A 26,938-nucleotide genomic window follows, 5' to 3' on the forward strand; every position below is an offset into this window, starting at 1 on the left:
TTTTTTTTTTTTTACTGAAAGATCATTTGTATTAAAGGGAAAAAAAAAAGTACAGAGAAGAAAAAATACAAGTTGGAAAGACCAGAAACTCAAACACCGAGACTAACTTCTCCCACCTATGAAATTGCTATCAACAAGAGAAGCAAGCTCGCGAAAAAATAAAAGGGAGGAGACAGCCCTCAACGTTGAAGTTAGATAATCTAAATCTTGGACGGTTTAGGAAGTCAGCCTCTAAGTCCCTTACACATGTTAGATTAAGACATAGCAGATTTTACTGTAAGCTGGAGAAGCAAGCTCGCGAAAAAATAAAAGGGGGGAGACAGCCCCCAACGTTGAAGTTAGATAATCTAAATCTTGGACGGTTTAGGAAGTCAGCCTCTAAGTCCCTTACATATGTTAGACTAAGACATAGCAGATTTTACTGTAAACTTTGCCAAAAAAATCCTTAATTAGATTTCCCTCCCTGAAATAATGAGGAAGAAGAAATTAAGTTATTGATCTATCTTGCAAGAGATTAGCTGAAGCAGGTCTGCAATGACAGAAGTTCCATCAAATTAAACTGCCTCTCATCAAATCCAGAGAAGCTTCACAGTTTCCATCATCAGCTAGTAAATCCCACAGTCGAAAAATCAAATCACCAGTGCTGGTAAGCAAAAAATATATAATAATAATAAATAATATATTTTTTTCAATTAAAAAAAATAGCAGGTGGAATTCCCTTTCCCATCCTGGTTGTTCCCCTCCTTACTGTAGCAGTTTTGAATTTCCCCAGACAAGCTTAACGGCTTCCATCAATAAACATAACCAAAACCAACCAGAGAATCCTATTGCTTGGGTTTAGGCCTTTACCTGAAGTGGGTTCCGGAAACGAGCTCCGATGAACAGATAGCTATAGATACATAGGTAGTGGTGTGTACTACGCACGTACTACGTAAACACAGAGTGTGCCAAAACCGATGAACATGAAAAAGCCGGTACAGCCGCCGTGTGAAGCGGATCTGTCACACTTCTCATACTCTATTTATCTACCGACACTACACCTCCTCTTGCCGGATTAAGGTGGAGAAAGATACAAAAATGAAAGTGATCATTTTATCCTATAAAGGGTCTCTCCATTTAACGGGTCCAAGTTGGGCCTAGTTAACCTACTGGATTATTGACTCGTGTCGGCCGGGGGCAGCCAATCAGAACATCGTATTTGAAATCATTTCTGCAATCCACTTCTTTCGCAGTTGAGTTTTACAATCTCTCTCTCTCTCTCTCTCTCTCTCAACTTTTTCCCTTCTGTTTTCTCTTATTTGTACTTAAGCCATCTTCCCACTCTCTATCTTCATTTAAGTCTCAATTAGGGCATGCATTAGTCGACAATGTAAGCTAGGTTTGAAACCCATTTTGTATAGTGTTTTATCTCTAAAATATGGGTTGAAAGTAGAAAATAGAGGTTTTATAGGATTAGATGTATGGGTATAACCGATTGAAAACCTTCGGTTTATGATGATGCTCCATTTGATGAAGAGTGGAGATCGATTAGCTTTTGGCCACTATGAGACAATTAATAATCGATTCGATTTGATTCGGTTTTGATTTAGATACATTACATCTAAAACCAAATGGATGGAATAACTCAAAAAACTGAACTGATTAACATCATTACTCTTCTTATTCTACAACCCTCACTTTTTTTTTTTCTTCTTTTCGGAGTCTAGCAATGTGATCATTATCAAAAGCATGTCCCAAAATAATTGTAGAAGGTGGGGCATTTCTGCAAGCTAAGTAGATCGGGCTCCTTGGTAGCTCACATCAGCATGTAGCGCATCATCCAACAGCCAGGAACACTGAGACACGCAACTCAAGGTGCCAAAGGGCAGCTCAAGGCATTCCTAGTCATTGGATCTACGTTACATGCTGATGTGCACTGTAGAGGATCTCAATCCCAAGCTAACACCCTTTGTATATATTTCTTTCTTCCTCTATTGAAACCCGTGCCCCTTCTGTATGAATCCCTGTTTGCATCCCTATTGCACCCACCCACATGCAGATGATGTCTCCCTAATAATTATAAGGAGAGATGTTTCCAATGGGGGAGTGCAATTCTTGTGTGCACGAGAACCAATGGGAGTGCATGAGAATGCATCCACAGAAGAGTCATTTTCTCTTTCATGAACGACAGGCAAACATTTCACCCCACATGTGTTTGAGTGCAGGGGCACATTCCCCCACAGAAAACGTTTTCCTAATTATAATAAGATAGTGGGCAAGAGAATGCTATCCAATAATGCACGTACACACTAGCGCCCATGACCAATGGGAGAGTACGCACGAGAATCTTCAGCACAGGACAACAAGATCTTTTAATATCCACTGTGTCTCGACATAGGTACACACTATTGGTTAGCGTTCTTTCTTCCTAAGATAGTGAGTACGTTTTCATATGAATACTGATTTTGTACGTTAGATCCTATTTGATGATATGGATCATTCAAAATAAAATTTTGGGTTTGATAATGGGAAGTAAATGGTTCTCCAAAAGATCCTTTCTAAAGAGCACAAGATTATTGGCCTAAAGCTCGAGAATGGTAAACTGTTGAAAGATGGGATTCAATGATTTCTAGTTATTTGATCCTAGCTATGTAAGGGCTGCACTACATCTTTTTCAAAGACTCCCTTTGTTTCAACCTAAAACATAGGATCGAGCTCCTCTCACAATGAATGAGAATCCATTTATTATGGGCAAAGAATGGTGGGTGAACCATCCTCTATGGGGCGGAGGAAAACTTTCTCCCACATTATTCTGAGAATCAATTTTTATTTGTGAAATTTTAACATTTGGTCGTTGTATATTTATTTGTCCTTTTTTTTTTTAATGCAAAATAGCCACATGGCATGATAATGTGTTGATTCTAACCATTGGATAAATTGGTCTAGGGGGTTGGATTAGCCACATGTCAGATTTTTAGGACCTGAATCAATCAATACTTAACAGGCATGCATCCTTATATGCCTATGCACCCTTTTGTAGTCCCTAGATTTTTAGAGTTTTATTTTGTCACTTGACGAGCTTTATTTAGGCTGAAATTTTATGCATATGAAAGAGACTTTGAGGTACATGTTCACAAAATTTGGACCCCATCTGATTTGTCACGTGGTAATTACTTGGGCAGTTTTAAAAAGCTTATCAAGACAAGCCGTACTAGGTAACTTAGCCCTCTGTTTAATGTCAAAAAGATGGTAGAACAGCCATGTGGGAAGAATTGGAAGCACGTCCCACCTGAATTGTGCCTTGTGGCAGATGATTTTAAAAATTATTACTGTATGGGTAGGTATGATCCACTTTGGAATAACCATATATCAAATTAGGTGACTTTACTCTACCATATGACCGATTCATATTAGATTGTTGGTTGGGTAATTTCATCAACTAACTTATTTGGTCATAAAACTCTTTTTTTTTTGCTAAAATTTTACCCTTTTTCACCTTTTTTTTTTTTTTCTCCCTCTTTTCTTTGTAATAGATAAATAGGGAATGAAAAGACCTACATGCATACCAAATTTGTGCTTTATATGAGGTTTTTTATTTTTTGCCACTACCACTCGCCCTATGCTTCTTCTTTTTTTTTTGGATGAAACTCACTCTATGTATTTAGGCATAGTTAAGTGTATTTTTCAAGAATATTAAGTGAAAACTGAAAATTCTTGGTGGGATAAGATCTACTAGCTAGGTCTCTTGCCATTTTTGCATAGGACCATTTTTTGCATAGGACCATACATTCATATATTGATCCCTCTCCTCTAATTGACAGAATAAGACTTGCATTGTCCTTGTAAATAGCAAGCTCCTGAACATGATGAGCCACCCTAAAAATTTGGGGACCGAGTGATCCTCTTTAAAGGGAAGGAGTCTCCTAGGATAATTTTCCTAGTCGGAAAATGGCAAGTGTTACCTCATAATTGGATCAATCCAAATAGGTCTTAATTAAGCCTTAGTTTGGAGATGTTGCTTCTCTTGCGCCGCCTCTTTGTTCTCTTTTTTGGGCTTGGACCACTTGGGGGGAGGCGCTCAGTGGCTTAAGCATTTGTTTCTTTGTTTTCTTTTGTGTTAAACCTCTGTATGATTGTATATATATTCTTTCCCCTTTTTCCTTTTTCTTATTCTAATACAGGTGCTGATTACTTAGCCAAAAAAAAATTTATAAAAAGGGTCCATATATTTCAATTCAACAAGTTGATTAGATACATGAATTGAAATCATCACTTTGGGGTGGGAGTGCGCATTTGTCTAAGCCTATTTCAGGATATATGGATACCTAGGATATAAAGTAGAAGGTAACCTATCATTAAAAAAAAAAAAAAGAGGTAAAATTACCTTATTAATTGATGTAAACATTAATCATGAGAAGGATCAACTACAGCTGCAAGTAGCAACTAGCATGAAGTGGTGCACTCTGACCTCTAAGAAAGGGTGAAGAATACAATGGAAGGAGCATTTTTGCAAAGTCTGATGCAATATATAAAGATAGCCAAGGTGTGGTTGTTATTGTCTTAGTGATATATCTATTAATGATTATCTAGGAGAAGATTATCTTATTGAGACAAAGAAAAATCCAGATAGAAAGTATTTTGATTGGAGGATTCTCCATTTTTTTTTTTTTTTTTTTTTTTTTTTTTAAACCCAATATTGAGGCCCGGCCAATATGGATAATAGGACCAACATAAAAAATAAAAAATATTAAAACTGGGACTGATTATTATAAAAATATAATACAAATAATAGAGCAAATGTATAACAAAGATATTTTTTATTTGAAGATTCATCAAGAAATCGACCCATCCAAGCATTGTTTATTTTTTTCTGTTAATGACAATGAAGAATGAAGAAATATTAAATCATCCACTTATATTGATCAAATTTAAAATTTTGGTTCCTCCTAGAATTGCTCCAATTATTTGATTCATATAAGATGAAACCGTAGGCCATACCAATCAAATTGCTTCTCTTAAATTTGATTTCTTAATGATATATGGTTTGAAAAAACAATCACTTTTGGTGGCTTCCAAGTTATAAGGTTACTTACTTTGATGCATTTTGAGCTTATACACATTTTGAGGTGCTATGAGGGTTGTGAATACTTTATTTTGGGCACTAAACTTTTTTGTTGGTGGTGATTGTATTTCTCTTCATATAAGACTTTACCTTTTGTGATTTGAGTAATTATGTTGTAATACCATTTTAATTAATTAACTAGTGGAGTTCCATTTGTTCATCTTCACTTATGGAGTTAATGTACAAAAACAGGTGGTCTAAAGTAAAGTAAGTCTCTTAATCTTACCAAAAAAAAAGAAAAAAGTTTAGTCTCTTGATGTTTCTGTATTTTTCTTGCTCAATGATGTATTGATTATTTTTTTTTGTTAATAAAATCAATGGTGCATTATTTTTTTTTTTTTTCCGCTAACAAGTTAATTTATATTAAAAATAAAAATAAATAAATAAAAATAAATAAATAAGAGAAAAATAGGAACAAGAATATATAAAAGATCACAATGGACAACCAAAACAAACAAAATGATAGAAGAAAAAAAAAAAGGGAAGAAACCCCACCTTCAGCATAGCCATCAGCAAGGGTCCCTCTCACTTAACAACTTTAAACAATCCAAAATATAATATCTCAGTCTACCTTGTGCATTATACACAGCAATGAACATGCTTAAAAAAAATTTGAAAAAAGTTATTTTTTTTTTTTTTTTTTTTTTAATGATAGAATCAATTTATTGCAAAGAGTGGAAAATAATTACAACACCAAAGCAACCTTACTAAGCTTCAAGGATAGGACCCCCTACACTCAGAAGGCCCCACAAGACATAGACAAGACAGAGAAGGCACTACCACAACATCAACAGTCCCTAACCATCAGAGATACAAGGAAAAGCCTTCATCTCGTATCCCTAAAGATATAAAGCAAAGCCTTCTCTGTGTCCATATGGGGGTAGTACTACCCCGGGCCTTCTAGATGGAAAACAAAGACCCAAGTTTATCTCTCTATTTTTTTTTTTCTAGTGAAATATCAACAAAAAATAAGTAGTCCCTACACTCTAATCACGTTCAACAGAAGCAACAAAAGTGGACTACCAAAACCTTTATGCTTGTGGAGCTGATCTTTATTAGTAAGAGCATCCACCAAACATCTTCAAGTTGCTGCCGAATGCTTAGGGATACAAACTCATGAAACATACCGTAGACACCTAATCCACCTCTGGAGAAGGACACCTCACAATGATCCAAACAGACTTAGTAAAGAAGGGGCGCCATATCTTAGAAGATTACTAAATATTTGAAGTCAAAGCATTGTTTTTATTTTGTTGTAATATATGTCACTTAGTAACATATTTAATGTTAGACAAAACTTGAGTTTTAAATATTTAAAGAAAAAATAATTTTTTTAATGGTACCTCTATAGATATTTTTGGAACATGATACATTCCTTTATGTTAGTGGTCAGTATAAAAAGGGTGGTTTTTAAAAATAATTTGAAAGTGATTTATTGTTATATCATTATCAAATGCTACCATTGACATGCATATTTTCCGAATGTAAAAGTGAAATGATAGCATTTATCCTCAGTGGAAAAAAATCATGTCCAACTCTAAAAGGGCAAAACAGTATGGATATAAATTAATTATTTGACACATTGAAGGGTAAGAAATCTCTCTAAGAATTTACCGGAATAAAGCATATCTTGACTCACTTCATTTCTAAATAAACAAAGGAAAAATGGTTTTTGTGGGAGAGTGTGGCCCTTATGCCTAGATACATGGGGTGAAATGACCGCCCCACCACCTATGAAATGCAAAATGACATTCCTATTAATATTTCCTAGCTCATGCAGGGGCCACATTGTCTCAACAAACATGCAAAGAAACACTTGGGCAATGGTTCTTTGAGCCACTAGGGTTTTCTACACCCTAGGGAGAAAAATTATTAAAAAAAAAAAAATCATTGGTATTGGCATTAATTTTTCTGCAAACAACCTCAAAATTCTACTTATATTAGCATCACAAAGTAGATTGAAATTTCAGTCCCTTCAAAGCATAAGCATAATGATTAGAGGTGAAACAGGGTCGGGTTGGGCCGGGTTTCTTAAAATCCTAGCTCAACCCTAGGTCCTCAAAATTCAATCCAGGCCCAATCTAACCCTGTCGAGTTCATGTTTAGGCCCAACCCGGCCCTAATTGACCCTATCAGGGGCCGGGTTGGCCTGGGTTGGCCTGGGTTGGGTTGACCTTGGCTTCTATAATGGTTGGATTAACCTTGATTGACATGTTTTTTTCCATTCATGACTCATATATTAAAAAAATTAAAGAAAAATAAAATACCTATTGGAGCCCTAATTTCTATTATAAAAATGCAATGTTAAATTTCGGGTCGGTTTGGGCCGGGTTGAGGCCTCAACCCTAATCCAACCCAACCCTGGGTCAGGGTTGGGGTTTTTCAACCTTAACCCGCCCTTAGGGTCAAAAAACTTGGCCCAAACCCTGTTCGGGCTCAGGACAGGCCAGGGCTGGTTTGGATTGTCAAGGTCAAACATTTACCCTTAATAATGATACTGCCTTACTGATTTTTGTTAGAGCTAGGAGAAAGTGTACCTTAAATACTACAAATATTATTGTAGGTCTGGTTGCATTGTTAGAAGTAAGATGTATGCTCTAATATAATTTCCCAACTAAAGAGCAGGTATGGAAATTCCACAGCAAAAAGCCCTTTAAGATTTGCTTACAATACACTAATTTAATACCATGTTTGTTCATCATAAAAAAAATAAAATAAAATTATAAATGATATCTATATGAAAAATTTTCTCCCACTTTATAAGCGAGGATTTGAAAGATCAATGGCAACTGCCACTCTAAAATTTGCTCCTCCAATATTCCATGATCATATTACTATCTAGTTGGATGGTAAAATGTCAATTTCCAAGCTATTTGAGTTCCGACGAACCAAACACAATATAGTCAGCCACATCTTGAAGACGCCTGGTTAATTAGTCTTCGAATGACCTCCACCACAAAACAATGGCCAACTGCCAACCCAGACGATTGATAGGATTGGGAAAAGACCACACCCCTACCAACCCTTACCACAACTACTACATCTTATACAAAAGAAAACCAGCCTAAAACAAAGTCACTTAATCCTAGTTCGAGTAATTCTGGCCATCGGAGGAGGGCGAGATTTTGACCAAAATAAATTGGTCTTCTTCCCACTTTGATTTTTGAGAGAAAATACCTAGACCCCACAATGATTCTTGAAAGCAATAGAAGGACTCATTTGATCCACATGAATATACCAAGGGTCTCCAGTTAGCTAGGGATGGAGAATCTTGGTCAAGCTCATCATCCAATTCTCCAGCTGTGTCTATTGCTATTGTTAACATTTATTATATTTGGTGTTATTTATTTATTTATTTAAATAACCCTTTATCTTCGAATTATAATATCTGTAAGTGGGTCTATGATTTGAAAATTCTGACTTCAGTTCCTTTCAACCCCACTCCTATTGAAGAAATGACTATTAAGCCTTGGGATCCATTTTCACTCATGTGATGTATCTAATCTTAGTACTACTACTTTTGGGTCTGAATATTCTTAAGAAAGAGAAATTTTTATTTTTCGTGGTCTTTTTTTAGATGAATACCGTGGCCAATTGGTTGGCTCGAAAGACGAAGAGATAAAGTTCATGAAAATGTACATAATACTTTGTCTAGTTGGTATTATTTTCTTTTTCATTAAAACCAAATATATTGATTTTTAAATAATAATAATAATAATAATAATAATAATAATAATAATAATAATAATAAGGGAATCAACGTAATGGGGTTCTCATTGCAACTACACCATGAGCATCTAGGGCAAAAAGCAAACAAATGTTATCCAACTTCTCTTCTTCTCTGATGATGCTTCTCTCTTCCATTTGACGGGACCATGGATGAGAATATGCATACTACACCAATGGTGTGGAGACTAGTATCATCCATATGCAGCCCACATGATCCGAGAAATATAGAAAAAATATATCACATGTGAGAGGAAAATAGTACTTTGATGTCACAACTCAGGATGATTCTTATACTTCATATTAGGTTTTTTTTTTTTTTTGGGGGGGGGGGCGGGGGATTGGATCTAGTTTGTTTTATTGATTGAATAAAAATCAATATAAAAGATTACTTGAGGACATAAGAAGAATCTACTTTACTGTCCCTTTTGCTGGAATGGTGGTTTTTTTTTTTCTTTGGCTTGGGGGTGGGGGGGGGGGGTTGGGGGGTGACAGACATGGAATGGTGTTGACCCCTATGATATCTAGAGAATGATCTAATCCGCGAAGTGCAAATTCAATCATATCTTGTGTTATGAATTTTTACCTTTTGTATTATTTTCTAATTAAAATTTATTTATCTTCTTTTTTCTCTTAAATATTTATTTTGATATTTGATATTGGCCCCAACTTGTCTGAGTTTAAACTTAATACGATGATGGAAACTCATGGTCTACCTATCCACAAAATTTTGGACTCATAATCTACTATTTGATAGACATTTGGATCATCTAGGAAGACCTCTTGCAATAAATTATAAACGTGTGTGTTGTTAATGACCAAAAGATCTCATTTTATTTTAGATTCATAATCAAACCCAACACATTTAAAATTATAGTATATGGTGTGTAACTTTAGTCACACTAGGATGGACAACAATGTAATGAAACTTGACGAAAGAGATACTGCAATGTGAATATTTTTTATATCTGGGATCAACCATAAACAATGAAAGTGATATAAAAGATGATATTTCTCAGAGCATTAAAGTAGTATAGATGAAGTGAGAGGTGACTTGGGAGTACTGTGCAACCAAAGAATTCCTATACATCTTAGAGGAAAATTCTACATGATAGTTGTAAGACGTTGTAAGACCAGCTACGATGTATAGAACGAAATGTGGGCAATCAAGAAGCATAATATAGATAGGTTGAGTGTAACAAAGATGCGGATGTTGAGATGGATATCTTGCAAAACTACAAGAGATAGAATAAAAAATGACCAGATTATAGTTGATTTGGGAGCTGCCCCAAATCAGGACAAGCTCCGAGAATGTCATTTTAAGGGTATGGCTATGCTCTATGGAGACCTTTGGGGCTTTGGGATGGAAAATATGGAGGAGTGATAGATTCAGATTAAAGGAGCTAAAAGAATTAAGGGCATGCCTAAAATAACCATAGGAAGAGTAATAGAAAAATACATGTGGAACCTAGGTTTCGACTCTAGTATAACATCAATTAGAACTAACTATTTGGAGGGCAAAGATCCATGTAGTCAACCCCATTTAGGTGGGATGTTCCTGAGGTGTTGCTTTGTTTCTTCCTATTTATATAAAAGAATGTTATCCGATAGTGTTGCCTACGCCCAGACATATGGAAAAGTGGAACCAAGCTGTGAAAAAACGCCCACCCTCTTTGACTCTGCTTCCCCATGTTTCTGGACATACGCAACACTACTATTGGATACCGTTGTTTCTCCCATTTTTTATTATCCTCTCTTGGATTCATATAACCAACCCCATTTAGTCGGGAATAAACTGAGTTATTGTTGTCATCGTTGTCATCGTTGTCGTCGTTATCATCATAACACTCCGAATGAAACTTGGCAGCAAAGTTCTTGTTATCCCCAGCAGCAGCCAGAGGAATGGAATCTTGAGGGTAGATTGAAAAATTCCACCTTACGAGTATATTTTTCACCTCTGCCCCTAGGATTTCATTCCCCAGACTATTACTAGAGGTAGGCTAGCAGCCATTTTTTTTACTCACTCCCTGCTACAAAAACAATCCTGTAGAGTACTGCTGCTTGGGCTCTTTGTCCCCTTGTATCATTAAATGCAATACATTTTTTCCATATTTCCAGTTTACTGTTCGCATGATGTTCACTTAATACTATAAAAACCAAAGTTAATGACATAATTATCCCACCTTATAAAGTGGAATTGTCTGGACACTTTTCGCCAAAATTAATGACAAAACTATCGCACTCCATAAAGTGGACTTGTCTGGAGACACCCTGTGAGACAGGAGTACACAAGGTTTTTTTTATTGCAGTGAGATGTGATAGCTCCAAAGACACTCAACAATATCCATTTAAGGAATCTTTAAATTCACTGTAGTTTTTCATGAATATCAGGAAACAAAAACCATCCCCCAAAATTGATTTGATTCTGATAGAAGAGTGATTTTACCTCCACCTCCTCTTGCTGCAAAATGGATTCAATCTCCAACCAAATACTGAGGAACAATCAATGCATTTTCAAGAAACAGAGGTAGGGTTCAATAGCTACCCTTCTTCCACATCTTTGTATAGAATCAAGGACTTGAGAATCCTTGAAAAGTATTTTTTTCTAATGATTTTGAAAACGTATTTTCCACAAAACACGTTGCCTCGAAATAGATGGACATGGCTGAAAAAGTAACGTCTTGCTCAATACTTCTTAACAATATTGTAGGGAAAACCTTGTGTTGCCTCGAAATAGATGGACATGGCTGAAAAAGTTACGTCTTTCTCAATACTTCTTAACAATATTGTAGGGAAAACCTTTCCCTCCCCTCACCTTTCCTTTTTGTACACATCTGCTCAGGAGGGGCTCCATTCTTTGATGCTCATTAACATGGTTCATGATTTTCCAAGGCACTCCACCTCTAAGCACATGAAAGACCCCACCAATTCAAAGGCATATATTATCTCCATCCAGCTGGGGAAAGTCTTCCAAAGGGCCCATCAGGAAAGGAACTTTAACCAATTCTTAAAGTGATGTGACAATTTCAAACATTCAAGTATTTGGTAATAGTCTGGATTAGCACATGTAAAATTTCAAAATTTGATCATATTTCATCTCATATATAGAGATACTGTCCCAGGACAGGTACTCAGCTCTGCCTGTAACCCTTTCAATAATGTTAAAATTATTTCGATGTTTCATTTTTCCACTTGGCAAATTTCATTTGGATCTAAAACTAAAAATGTGAACAAGGGGCCCTGGGTCTACCAGCATGGATGGATGGATGGATGGATGCATAAGAATGCAAACTATAGATGCATGTAATGGTTATAAGAAAGTCATTTCATTAATGACTGATACATGTTATTCTTCAGTGCCATGCATTGAACTCAACATCCTTACAGAAAGATGAAATCATTAATACTATATTAAGATGGAAGGTTGCAATGACATCATGTTGCTCTCAACACATTCACACAACCCTCCCTCTCTAGAATATACACCAGCCCAACCCAGTTATCACCTAGTTAACAAATAGCTTAGCAGCAACATGTCTCCCAAAATCTGTGAATAAATTGTATCACCTGGACAACTTTTTCAACAAAGAGAGCAAATCAAACAGACCAGGCCAGCACGTAGATGACAATTACATTTAAAAATCTCCATCTCCATTCTCCTACCTGCAGATTACAATACCCATTAATACACAAAGAAAGGTGAATTCAGTCACCATATGAACGGTCCAACTTAGATGAATGTAATTTCCACGAAAATGCTATATATTTCCAGCACACTTTGTTTTCATGTTTTTTCGTATGATAAATAAGGTAATTTCAGCTGAAACTAGACCCCGTGACTGTTTAACGGAATTATTTGTCAGACTCGAAAAGAGAAGTATTTGCAAGAGAAATACAAAACCTTAGTCTTGTGGAAGAAGAGTTATCTCAATTTCTTGAAGTGATTTTCCTTTGGTTTCCACAACATTCCTCTTCACAAAAACCACAGCCATCAAACAAAAAGTAGAAAAGAATGAGTACAATAATTGTGGCCCAAGTACTTCCAGCAAACGCAAGAACAGCAATCCCACAAAGAAATTTACAACCTGAAAATGGAGGCACAAATAAGTCAATTAGAAATAAGGCATCTAAGTTCATAAGTTGAAGCGACAGGATTTACAGGAAACCACCCTATCAGACAACTGGCAAACTCAAGCATAACAGCAACAGGAAAATCATTGTAAATTAAAAAATAATAATAATAATAATAAATAAATAAATAAATAAAAATAAAAAACACAATACATAATGATTTGGTTCAGCTCCAAAACCAAAGACCAACACACTTCTTAGCTCTGAATGCTTAAAAAATAAAAAACTAACTGAAAAACAAGAAGATCCAACTCCTCGGGTGTAAAGACATTTACAACAGATGTGCCCAATGATACCACAGGCAATGAAACACCTAGTACAAGACCTCCCATCAAGTGACATTGACCATTAGAGCACTAGTAGTACTGAAAGCAACAAAATGGTTAGAACTCCACAAACAATATTTTAAACCTTCTATATTATGGGAAACACGATGAAAAATAAATCAAATATCTTTCTCCTCAATATGCTAGCCTATACTGGTCAACTGACATTTGAATCCAGCCCATTCACCCAGAGAGCAAAATTTGTACTATGTCCAAACTTCTAATAAAATCTCAACACTAATTCCATGAAGTTCATCAATTCGGAATAGCAGAAGATCAAACATTGAAGCCAAATTCCAATATCAGAAGGATTTACTGGGCTCCCTCGGTTTTCCCTCATTTTGGACCAATTTCCAGAATTTTTCCATAAGAGAAGAGATCTTTTGAGAAGAAAGAAAGCAAGAAGAAGAATCGCACCCAATGTACAGATAGACAGACTGCCATAGCCTTTGCTCGAATTCTGCTGGGGAAAATTTCAGGTAGGAGAAGACCTGGGACTGGACCAGCACCCAATGCAAAAGTCAAGACAAACCTGCACAAATAAGTTCTTAACAAGTTATCTTACTGAGCATTACCGACAAACAGTTCTACAAACCACTATTAAAGGAAGATAGCCAAATCGGTTTTGTACAAGCTGCTATTATGCTACTTCACTACTATAGCTTACCCAGAGATTGCTTCTTCACATATGCTAATGGTTTTGCCGACATATAAGGTTCTGTTCATCTATGCCTCAATTCTCTAAAACTTTTACACCCAGAGTCAAGGATTTAGGGGACGGTATCAATATCGGTCTCTTCCGATACCGATCCGGATTGGATCGGTGGGTATTGGTCAATTTTACCCCTACTTTTTATAACAAGTACTATTTTTTACTATTTTACCCCTGAAACAGATCTGGATCGGTCAGGGATTGGGGATCGGTCTCAGCCGACACCAATCCGATACGGCCGAGCCCAGACCGATACTTGAAACCATGCCCAAAATAGTTGTCAAGGCAACCCAAGGCAGTGGAGGGGCGCCTAAGCGCTTAAGCGATAAGGCATCCGAGTGTTACTTTTTATTTTCCCTTTTTCTAACACTATTTTGTATGCTACAAAATATTCCTCATATCATCAAATATCAACGTTAAGCCACATCAAATCATCAAAAATCAACACTAAGCCACATCAAGTTATCAAAAATCAACATTAAGACACATCAAGTCATCAAAAATCAACATAAGTCACATCAAGTCATAAAAAAAAATCAACATTAGTCACATCAAGTCAATAAAAAATCAACATTAGGCCACATCAAGTCAATCAAAAACCAACATAGAACTTGAAGACAACAGAACTACAGAAGCAAGCTATGGATTGTTTGAAACAATCAAAACATACATTTGGTTTACACTTTTCTTAGAAACGATCTTTGTCCTAGTATACCTAGTCTCACATTTACTTTATACTATTCTTGGAAAATATGACCTTATCTACAAGTAATTAAACAGCTATAGATTTAGAGAAATGTTCTTGTCCTCTAATAAGTTTGATTGATCAAATAATTTTATTTTTTACATGAGACTTTTTGTATTAGGCAGTGCACAAAACCAACTTTCCAACAAATCCAAAATAACTTAAAAACTTACTTCTCTTGAAGGAGTTATGTTTTGGTCAAACCTTATCTAGTGTGCACGAATGCTATTTAAAATCGTCCTGAATGGAAATAAAGTTTTAGACATCAAAACAAAAGATTATTTTGTCATTATTTTGGTCTTTAGTGATGTTCTATAACAATAATATTTATGAAATTTTTAGATTTGAGAAAAAAACCCTAATATTTGAAAGTTGAAAATCGCCCCTACAACCGAAAATTTTGTTTTTGTTCGTTAACTGGGGGGTTGACTAACGCAACCCTCAAAAGAAGATTGTCGAAATCGGATTGGGAGAGTGATAGGCCAAGCTTCAAAGAAAACATAACTTGGATACCAAAATTTCCAAAATTGTGCAACTTCAGATGATTGAGTATAACTTACTCGATAAAGCTCGGAATGATGCAATTCCAAATCCTATTCAAAGAAGACTCATAGGGCTACAACTTAAAGAAAGTTTCTTCAAATTCTCACTGTCGGTAAGTGAAAATGAGCGGCGAACACTGATCTTCTGCAAATCCAAATTCTGGAAGAAGATTGTGGATGGATAAAATAAGAAATATGAAATATGAAAGGATAGATGTGGATTGAGAAACTCTCTTCAATAATGTGTCAACAATACCAAACACCTTCTTAACAACTCTTAAAGGAAAGCAAGAAGATTATGAAAGCTCTTACTCTTCAAGGAAGGGTGAAACTCTTCAAGGTATCAAAGGTGAATTCTTCTCTCTTCTAGGTTCAAGACAAATGCTTCAAGCACTTTGTATAATCAAAACTCAATACCTTACAAATAAGATAGGTAGGCCTTTCTTATAGGCAAGGCAAAAGAAATCCTAAAAGCTCCTACGATATCTCAGCCGTTGTAACTAAATATTGAGATTCAACGGTTGAGATTACATGCTTAATTCCCAAGGAAAGAAAACTCTAGAAAACAAATAAATGAAAGTAAATTCCAAGACATAAGACTGCTCTAACGTGCTTTGATGCAAGCTCCAAGGTTGAAGTGAGTGTCTCAAATCTCAATAGAGAGACATTAGAAGATGCTTCTAGCCTCTCCGTAGTCTTCAACAAAGACTCTTGGGGTGGGATAATTGAAGAGCTTGGACAGAATCTTTAGGAGGAGGGCTGCCATGTCATCAACCACTAAGAAGCTCTCCACATCATCAATCTACTAGGGTAGTTCAAGAGACATTGTAGAGATTCTCCACTAGCAAGGTTTTGTTGATTTTGGGCTAGTTCTCTTTTGGTCCAGTAGTCTTGGACTAGGCTTGATGGGCTTGGGCCTTAATATGGGCCTGCATCATTAAATTTTTACCCTTTTGAAATTTTATTTTAAAACTATTTTTATTGGATTCAAAAAGGGGTATTTTCTTATTTATAAATAATACCTTAAGTAAATGACTTTACTTAATTGATATTTTATAATTGTAAATGATTTTATAACTGATTTAAGTAAATAATTTTATAATTGTTATTCCATTTACTCAAATAATTATTTGGCATAAATAAGTGTCAAACCTGGTTCAATATCATTTAAACAGTGCCTTGCACTAAGACGGAAGTCACCTAGACCCCAGCAAAATAGCCTGGGTGCCAACGCAACACCTTGACAACTAAGTGATTATATTAATGGCTTTGGTGGGTGAAAATAAAGAAACTCACGGCTTGATTTCCTGATTCTGACGTTAGAGATAAAACCTTTCATGTTCTTTCACTTATGCTAATGCATGCTACAGACAAGATATTGATCTTCAGCTTCACTATGAGGTACGACAGTCTCTGATGTTCTCCCTGACATGTTCAGTCCTCAAATATCTACTATAATTGAGACCACACGTTTTGAGAAGTGAAAAACACATTGGCTGAAATTTCACTACTCCTCAAGACATAAAAGGAGGCCTAAGTTGCAGGGTTCCAAGGCCCAAGTCTTGAATTCAATACAATTATGGTTTGGGTCCACATGAAAATTACCTAAGGCATGAAACCCATGGAATTGAAGAGAATTCAAAATAATAGGGCTTAACTAGGTCAGTTGCAGTGTTCAGTTTCATACTTCAGGACACAGTATTTGCTCTATGTTTGGAAGTAACTAGCAACGTATAGTCCAGTCCTTTTCCTTTTTTCTTTTTTTTTTTTTTTTTTGGGTTGGGGGGGGGGGGGGGTTGGTGGGTTGGGGATTCAAAAGCTTCTCTTGGGTCACATTTGGTTCACTTTACAAATATTTTGCTACAAGTATGGAACTGGTCTCACTTTATGAATCAAAGTACTTGTTTAAATAGAAGTTAGAGTGGGGGAAGAGTTGGATGTCCCAGGGTCTGGGCAGACATGAAATGCTTTCCCACATTTTTTAGATGATGGAATCCCAATTGTTTGCTGATGTTAGTACAGAGCTGGTTCCACGAAGAGTTAGTGTAATGATTTTATGACACCCAAGAATACGGCAAGTACCATACGCGCCTGGGAGATCGGTGAGGTGTCCCCACGAAGAATGCGGCAAGTACCATGGGGTTCGGCAGATCAGTGAGGGTGTGTAAACTTTAGTCCACATTGCATAAGGAGAGATTACTGGGCTAGTTAATAACCTCTAGCCTCCTTAACAAGGCACAACGCGTTTTAAAGCCTTGAGGTCCATAAGCTAAAGAGGACAATATTGTGTAAGGTTAATGGGGCAAGGGCATAGTTGTCACGACGTCGCCAAGGCAGCGATTAGGCATCCCGGGGTTTTGGAGAGGGCAAATGGTGGACCGATTAGGGTCAGTCTCATAAATCGACCGCCAAGGGCCATTTGGCGTCGCCAAATCATCCCTGGCAACGATTTATTACATTTTGTACATTAATCAGTCGCCTTTTTTTTTTTCTTTTTTTTTTTTTAGTTATTATTGTTAATTATTAATATTGATTCTCTTTCTAACAATATGATTGGCAGGTGTAATTGAAGTGTAAAAATCAATGCTACATGGGATAAGTCCTTTATACTAAAAGTGTAAATTAAGTTGTACCAAAAAAAAAAAAAAAAAATGTAAATTAAGACCTAAATCCCTAATAGACTAAATCTCAACTCGCGACTCTCTTCAACGGTAAGACTTCAACAGTTCAACCCTAAATCTGAAGGTGAACAACGAAGAGACGAATAGTTCTGCTCCTGCTCCAACGATTCCTACTTTCATGCTCCGGCAAAGATAGGTATGAATCCTTGCCTCTATTTTCTGTTATGTTCAACTCTTCTTCACCTCTTTTTTTTTTTTCCTTTTTCTACGACTACTAAGTGATTCAGTCTCTGGCTCTGCTAGTCTTCTCTTCTTCTCGTCTTCTATTGTTCTAATCTTCTTCTTCCTTGCCTCCAGTAGTCTGGTTTGGTCGACTCTTCTTCACATCTTTTTTTTCCCCCTTTTTCTGCTACTGGTTAGTCTCTTCTCTTATTCTAATCTTCTTCTCCCTCTTCCTTAGTTCCTTGCCTCTGCCCTCTGGTGTGTTCGACTCTCCTTCACCTCTTTTTTTTCGAACACAAAAAATAAAAGGAGAATCAGATCTAAATTCACATGGGATTAGAAGAGAAGGTTACTCACACATGCAATAGGTTGTACATGTAAGATGACATGGCCAAAGTTATCAAACATGAAAACCTCAACCCGTCATTGACTTAGTTCAGGGGCCAAGTCCCAGTTTGATCGTTGGGTAACTCAAATAGGTTGTGCTGTGACACTTAAAAAGAATTGTTAAAGTTTTGGGGGAAAAAAAAAAAGGAATGGGCAGGGGGGACCCATAACTCGATCTTTTTTACATTGAATCAACTATGGTCAGCCAGTGATCCCATCATAGTTTTAAAACCAAATTGGACCAGATGGGTAAATTGTGTTTGACTGTAACAGGACCCTTTTTGGTTTCTATTCATAAGAACCATCCAGTACTAAAAACTTAATTGAACCAGTGATTTTTGAATTTTGATGACTTGATGTATAATTGTATAAGTCAATAATTCATATTGATTTTTTATGACATTACATGGCTATATTGATTTTTGATGATTTGATGTTGCTTAATGTTGGTTTTATATGTTATAGAGTATATATTGTAGACTTGTAGCAATGCTAAATAACTATAGAAAATAAGAAAAATAAAAAATGGCACATAGGCGATTTGACCGCCATGGCAACGCCAAATCGATTAACCACCCCTCCACCGCCTTGGATCGATTTGACGCCATGACAACTATGGGCCGGGGTGTTACAAATTCCTGTACTAAATGTAACACTTGGAGTTCATTCATATGCAAAACTCAAGTTGCACTAATCTTTTTCCCGTTTATTACTTCGCTGCTGTTTTCGCCTAGAAAGCTCAATCTAGCAACCAAAACAGAGGATTCTTCCAAATTCCTAATCCTTAATCCATTCTGGTACACAAGCTCTTCTTTTTCAGTGACTCTACACTAAGAGTTTGGTGAAAATTGACAATTTGGTAATTCTAAACCAAAACTTAGTGAAACATCATGAAGCCCAACTATATCTACCTAGGTTGAATGCACTATAATCTAGGATTTCAGATTGAAAAAATAGGAAAGCTATTTTAGAAAGGCAAAGGTTTCCCTTACAGCCAGTTAAGGATGCGTATCCTTAATGGTCCAAATATCTATCCACTTCATATCTTTGTTGGCACTCCAATTTTGTGAATATTTTGTCCATATCATCACCAATCAATCCATCCAGTTATTTTCAGCTCACATCCCATGTCCCATTTGGAGACTTTCTTGGCACTCCAATTGCAAAATTTTGTTTTTTATAATATAACAGTGAAGTTATGGTTCAGTCCTGGATTGAAACCAAAACTTTGGACCAAATTTCAGAAATCTAGATGTCAAGATATCTAAGTAATAAAAGCTAAATAAAGCAGCTGCATAAGTTGAATTTTCTTCAGCCTAATCATCATATGAAAAGAACATTTAAAAATCTAAATCTGATCTCATATGCCGCTTCTTATAGAACCATCTTGAATCATTACTCACAGTAACATCCCGCCGACGGATAGATACAAAGCTGCAGAGCCTGGTATAAAAGAACTCGCTGCAGTAACCTGGAGACCCATCGCTCCTGCCTGAATCAGTCAAATACAAAATTTTGTAAGATTTTTCAGAACCAGAAAATGCATCAGACAGAAGGCATAGTCCAAGGGGTGTTTCAGGTTGTAGTAAAGAATAAAGATTATCTGTCAGTAAATGCAAATGGATATGGATCCACAAGAAAATGCATCAGACAGCAGGGATAGTCCAAGGGGTTTTTCTTGTTTTAGTAAAGAATAAAGATTATCTGTCAGTAAATGCAAATGGATATGGATCCACCTTCCAGTGGTTAACATCATAGGAAGCTATTTAACCAAAACAATGAAATGGATAAGAATAAATTTGCAGACTCTTGAAATGCAACATGGAGGAACCAAAAATGTGGTCAACCATATACACTAAGAGAATTTTAAGGCAGGGAAAAGAAAAAGAAAAAACCTAGTTGGCATATTACACCCAATCTTGAAGATTTTCTAGGTTGTACCATTACATGGTGTCCAACCTGAAACCAGAGAGATGACTATGCCACTTATATTCTATAATTCAATCAAACGCAATTCCAACTAAAATAGCAAGTGCACAAAAGAATTTTTCGCAAAACGGTCTCTTATGAGAAATTCTACCATGCCCATGAAGCTCCCCAGAAGAAGCCCCCTCCTTCCCATTTTGTCCATCAAAATCATCGCAACAATTGACCCTGCAGTCAAGTTAACAGTTAAAAAAGAGAGAGCTCTATAATTTCAACACATGCAAAACAGATGCTTGAGCGTTTAGCCCTCCTTAGCCCTTACCAGACAAGTTCGCAACTCCTACACAGATGTTTGCCAGGTCTGATGGTACTCCCGCTCTTTTAAAGACGGTAGAAGAGAAATAGAATACAGCATTAATACCAGACAGCTGTTGGAAAGCAAATAGGGTTGACCCAATAAAAACAACTGCATAAAAGGAAAACGTAAATGGCAATGCATATAATACAAAATGAGCATGTATACAATTGACACCACAGGAACAGATAAATGCAACAATATGCAGATACCTCTAAAATGGCGGCCACGGAATAACTCCGAGTATTTTACATCTTCTACATCATCACTTCTGTCCAACTTTGACAGTTCAGCAATTGCAGATTTGACATGTGATTCTCCTAACAGCTTCTCGAATTCAACTTCAGCTTCTGCACATCTTCCTCGCTGTACCATGCAGATAAGCAACTGTCAGAAGTTACTTCTTCACAAGAATATAATAATGCACTAGTCATAGAATTTGTAATGGATGATATAAAGAGGTATACGTTAGGCCTGTCTTGCTAGGAGAACACAAAAGAATGGTGTACTTGCTTTATACAATGGAGAAGGAATAATAACAAATAGGAAAACTGTAATGAAATAATAAAGCAAAAACTGAGTGATCAGTTCCACAGTTATCCTTAATTACTTTTTCCTTTTCTTTTTAGAGCCTCTCCCCTGGACCAAACTACTCCTCACTAGTGATCACTTCTATATTTATCCATAACGATTTTGACACTTGTGACACTTGTCCTACGCAATACTCATCTTGAGTACACTCATTCTATGGCCATGTAGTTTGTTGATTACCTGGCATCCATAAATCTGCTGCTGGAGACACACTCATCTTTGCCAGTTTCTCGTTAAATTTGATAGATGTGCACTAATCACACAAACTCCAAGAGCAAAAAAATTCTATTTCACTTGGTGGATTGCTTTGGGGCATCTCCTAGGATATCATTCTGACTATTTGCCCATTACTAACTCCAATCGTTGCTGAAAACTAAACTGTAGTTCTTCTTTACTCCAAATTATTTTAAAACCTTTAATTCAAAAGCTTACCACCTTCAGACTTGCCAATGGAACTGTCATCTAGAAGAAGAAAGAAAAAAAACAAATTCACATAGAGGGAACTGCGTCAGATTATCAGCTAGCACTCTTTTTTTTTTTTTTGGGTCTCATGAAGTGTTAAAAAACTTGGTCAACTAGGATGGATCTCTCTCACCTACTCGCTTCTAACACCATAGTCCTTAATATTTCCTCAAAGATTTCATGAACTCATCCATAATAAAACCAGGCGCTTCCTGTGTTCTTACTTTAATAATCAACCAATTTTCTTCATCCTTTGTCCTTCACCAAGACCTTCAGGGCATGAATCTTCTTGCAACTTTAAAGCACACGACTGCACAAGAACTTTTTTGTAATAACAATGGAGGGCCGGTAGGGGTAGGGAAGAATCTCTGAGATGAACTCAGAGTTGCAGGGGAGGGAGAGAAGATTCACACAAGAAAAATGGGGGGGGGGGGAGAATTGCACACTGCCTGCATGCACTCAAACACTAAATTCAACTCATTCTTCTATTCTTCAATCAGTCCTCTAATTGAACGATTACATGCATTTAAATAGTAAAAGAAAACCAACATTAAAAGGAAACCTACTCTAATTTGGAAACTCAAATTAATTGGAAACTAAATCCTAGTAGCTATCTCCTACTTAAGCTACCAAAAATTAAAAGATTGCATGAAAATAGAAATAAAATCCTAAGAGATCCTACTAGTCAAAGACCGAAATTGGATCCGGTTCAACTCTATCTAGATACCCAGATGGGTTTGGATCAGTCCATGGGTGCAAATCTACATCAAAGAATACATAGGAGTATTTTATTGTTTTTGTTTTCATACCACAACATATTACTTGTCGTCAATCGTGTAGGACACAGTCTAATATTTATAAGCACATAAGGCTTGAGTTTTTGTTGTATAGCCCAATAGCCTACATTAAAACTGTTGCTTATAACATTAATATTACCAGGGCATTGGATATATCTGATTTTTACAGAATATTCAATTCCAGCATTTATAACCTAATCACATAAGATTACCATAATCACTGATTCTGCAATAATATAAATTGATTCATCTTTTCTATCAGAGAAATTACTAAGTATAAAAATTACCAGTAGATATAAAATCATTATCATACATACAATAAAAAATGTGTTTCATACATTGTTTTTGTACCATTGTTTTTGTACCAGACATCACGCACAAATGTAAAATACCGTGCAAAGGAATTAGCGTTTTTTTTTTTTTTTTTTTTTTTTTTTTTTTTTTTTTTTTTTCTTATGAGTCTGTGCAACATACAGTGTGGTATAAGTTACACATCGGACTGTCAAATGATTCAATTGCAATGACCAAGTGGGTTATGCATAGGATCATCTGGGACTCCATGTCAAATAAGATTTATGTAATACTAATTGTGAAATAAAGCTGCTTCTTTGATTACTACATTTTTTTTTTTAAAGAACTCTAAAAATGAAGTAACATTCATTCAAAAGCAGCTATATTTTGTTGGACAGTCCCGAAAGATTACGCATGAGTTGACATGTGTCATCTCAGCCAGATGTAGACACGGGTAGACACTCTTTTGGACACAGCCGTGCAGTATTGCATAAATGATAAAAATTTGCCTTTTGGATACCATGCTTTATCATTGGGCCAGTTAATGTTTCCTTCTCTCATAATTTCTCTCATTTTTTCTTTTCATTTACTCACTAACATCTATTACGGAACACCTAGATAATGTACGCCTATATATTTCCTTAGTTTCACATGACTGGCTTTCTAACCTATATGATACCATATAGAATAAAAAGGAAAGCACAGTTCATTACCCCAATCATATAACTAGGATACTTTATTCATATGAAGCAAAAGAGAGTTGGTCATGGACATTTTTCTAAGCCTATGAAATATTACAGAGAGAGAGACAGACAGACAGACAGAGATGAGATGATTGTCCAGGCTCAGTGGGTCGAATACAAGAAGAAAGAAAAAAGCATCTCGAAGGCAAGGAATAAATAAACTGAAACCAACTGACCTTATAAAGCCAATGGGGACTCTCTGCACAGAACTCCATGGCTAGAGCCAGTATTACAGCAGGAATGGCAGACACCCAGAAACACACCCGCCACCTGAGAATTTGGGGTGTCAGACTCAAATACAGTCCATATTTTCCAAACAGAAAGGAAAATATTACACTAAATCGTCCAAATCTCAAAATTTGTAGTTTAGTGCATGCTCCTACCAACCAACAGCTTCTCTGGCAGGGATGCCAATGAAGAGGGCACTCATAAGCCCAAGGCATGTTGCAATCTGGATGAAGCTTCCATAAGTACCCCTCACAAAAGACGGTGAAACCTGCTTACATATAGGAGAAAAAATTATATCAGAATGTAGTAACAAGACAGAGAAACATACTCACTAATGACAGAGTGAGCAATAAAACCATCTCTTATACCTCTGCTACATAGAGAGATGCAACAGCTGGGCCCACACCCATTCCGGTTCCAACTAAGATCCTCCCAAGAAGCATACCCTCCAAACTTTTTGTCGTTGCACTGCAAAGGCAGAGTAAGCATCATAAAAAGTAAGCACTTAATTTACTAGTCAAAGCTCTCAAAGACATTGTCTTTCATTCTTTCACTTCTGAGTAATTCGTTCTTTCTTAGCATCTACATAAGTTTGTCCTTCTAACTATTCCCTGAGTGACTGCTTGGACAGGAAACTGCCTGTTAAGCATTTAATAACCTTTAGATCATCTATTGGAAACATAAGGTACAAAACACATAGTTAATAAAATAGCTGGAATAGTTGAACATATGCATATGGTGTCATGGTTTATTAAGAATCAGATTCTATGCCATAGTTTCCAAGGTGTTGCCTAGGCAACGCCTTTGCGTCCAGGCGCATTGGTCTCCTAGGCAGGCACCTTGGCACCTTGTTGGGTCGCCTTGCATCCAGGCCCCCTCCAACGCCTTGGTTTGCCTAGATGTCGTGACGACTATGTTTAAGTAAAAATTATCGTAACCGGTGAAAGTCCCCCTTTCGAGCTGACAGGATTGTATGCCAGCACATGTTTAACTCAAGAATGAACTTTAAGTGTTCGTCATTCCAGAAAATGACTACAAAACAATGAGATGGATGGAAATTGGACTGGGTAAATAGGCGGAGCCACTGATCCACCCATACAATACTGATCCCCCATAAAAGCTTCTACCCAAACTTGACCACGATTGGCCAGCCTAGGCTTAATCAACTCACGAGTTGACCAGGATCCACTGATTCAGATCCAATCTTTGGTCCTGACTTTTAATTCTTTAATGAGATAGCAAGTCAAAATCAAGGATAATTGGAGGCAACTAAGTCAACGAGTTTCATATACACCGGACCCTTAGGGAAACTTCCACCAGAGGCACCAATGAAAACAATTTACAAGGAGAGATCAGAATAATGCGCAGTTCTTGCAATAGACAGAAAATTCTAAACTAAAAAAGGCTCTGGAGACTAATGTTTACTGAACTCCAAATGACAGTTTGCATTAGAATTTCTAGACCTAGTTCAGGGGACACATGTACTAATAAAGTTGAGCTAATGACAGTTTGCATTAGAATTTCCAGACCTAGTTCAGGGGACACATGTACTAATAAAGTTGAGCTACTTAATGAACATTGGAGGAGACCAAAAACAAATCGCATGTTGATCTGTATCCCATACCTCACGGCAGCACCAATGATCATTGGTAAAGCACTTAATTGGAAAGCCCTACGACGACCAAGCCCATCTGCAATCCAACCACTGACTAAAGATCCAACAAGAGCACCAGCCAAGCACGTACTCACCACTAGACCTTCACTCGACAAAGAGACAACTGTTAAAATGGTAATCAAGATTCAAAATAAAAATAAAATAAATACCATAGGAAGAAAGAGTACCTTCAGCCAAGCTATTCCCACCAAAACCAAGTTCTAAAGAAATGCTCTCAAGTGGTTCATTGACCACTCTGCATACAACAAAATCAAACACCACAAATAATATTCTAAACTAGAAGCTTCTAGAAACACCAAATGATGTTAATGAGAAACGATAGCATAAGAAAACTTCCTTTAAAAGATGTTGAACGCACCCAAGATGATAACCGAATAAGAATGACGAAATGGTTCCTACAAGTACATGGGGAATAGAACGCTTCCAGGAAGGATTTGTTGTTTCGAGTCCCATACCATTCTGCAAAAGAGCTAAAAGAATTGAAGAATTTAGACCCAATACAAAACCCAGATGAAACCACTGTTTCAAACAACTGCTAATACTTTATAGGATAAAGTTGTTGCAGGAGGGCAAGAGACACTTCAAGAGAGGCGTCTAGAGCCAAACCACACAAGAAAAACAGAGGCAGAGACCACATCTTAACGGTCGTGTAGGTGTGTATGTGTGTTTTGGGGAGGGGGTTGAAGATCGGCAACAATTAATAAGAACAATCTAGAGCCTACAAGTACCTGAATCTTCTTCCTTATCGGGCAGATTCACATAATCTCTCGACGACATTCTCTTGTACGTCGAGGACGGTTCTATGAATGTTGGACGACCCAGCATACCAAAATTAAACGTCCTTTTCGTCAAAGGACTAGCTTGAAGAACTTAACGATCAAACTGCAAAAACAAAGCCAGCTTCCGTCATTCCAGGGCACAGAAATACTCGTTCCATTACGCTCTGTTTCCCAACCAAAATAGCAGATTTTAAATCTCAGGTGTTCTATTTCTACCTACTCTGGTATATTAGAAACACAATCCCACTAGTTCAACAATTTCCAACGTAAGACGGCAAAAACAGGATCAATAAATTTAGATTCAGTCCTAACGTAACAGTTTTAGTGCTGATGGGTTTGATCGCAGATCTAATAAAAGCGTTCGATACAGATTTTGAATAAAAATTTGTAACAATCTGAAACCAGGAAAGGAAAAAAATACCACATCAAAGCTTTTCCCCGCAATAGATATAAGAAAAGAAGATGATACGATTCAAAGAGGAGAAAAGATAAAGACTAGATTTTGTGAAAGATCCCCTCTTGACAAAAGAACCCAAAAGGAAAAGTTCAGGGCTTTTCAGTTTTTTTTTTTTTTTTTT

General features: G+C 36.6%; 1 protein-coding gene across 6 annotated transcripts in view; it reads right to left on the reverse strand.

Annotated features, from left to right (window-relative positions):
• Positions 1–12,131: 12,131 nt before the first annotated feature.
• The window catches only part of LOC122057755 (probable plastidic glucose transporter 2), a 15,456-nt gene continuing 649 nt past the window's right edge, over positions 12,132–26,938 (reverse strand). For 4 of the 6 annotated variants that reach the window (XM_042619999.1, XM_042619997.1, XM_042619998.1 and 1 more), the window contains exons 2-15: positions 26,310–26,463; positions 25,940–26,051; positions 25,749–25,816; positions 25,531–25,663; positions 24,275–24,374; positions 24,062–24,174; positions 23,855–23,948; positions 21,007–21,160; positions 20,762–20,905; positions 20,594–20,667; positions 19,917–20,005; positions 13,702–13,816; positions 12,729–12,912; positions 12,132–12,490 (exon numbers count right to left, since the gene is read on the reverse strand). In XM_042619999.1, the coding sequence (XP_042475933.1) occupies positions 12,730–12,912; positions 13,702–13,816; positions 19,917–20,005; positions 20,594–20,667; positions 20,762–20,905; positions 21,007–21,160; positions 23,855–23,948; positions 24,062–24,174; positions 24,275–24,374; positions 25,531–25,663; positions 25,749–25,816; positions 25,940–26,051; positions 26,310–26,406 (1,476 nt within the window). In that variant the 5' untranslated portion in view covers positions 26,407–26,463 and the 3' untranslated portion in view covers positions 12,132–12,490; position 12,729. Of the gene's footprint in view, positions 12,491–12,728; positions 12,913–13,701; positions 13,817–19,916; positions 20,006–20,593; positions 20,668–20,761; positions 20,906–21,006; positions 21,161–23,854; positions 23,949–24,061; positions 24,175–24,274; positions 24,375–25,530; positions 25,664–25,748; positions 25,817–25,939; positions 26,052–26,309; positions 26,464–26,781; positions 26,898–26,938 lie in introns of those variants that run through there. The other 2 variants (XM_042620000.1, XM_042620002.1) reach the window with 2 other exon arrangements.

Source organism: Macadamia integrifolia, chromosome 12 (genome assembly GCF_013358625.1).
Source record: "Macadamia integrifolia cultivar HAES 741 chromosome 12, SCU_Mint_v3, whole genome shotgun sequence".
Lineage (NCBI taxonomy): Eukaryota > Viridiplantae > Streptophyta > Magnoliopsida > Proteales > Proteaceae > Macadamia > Macadamia integrifolia.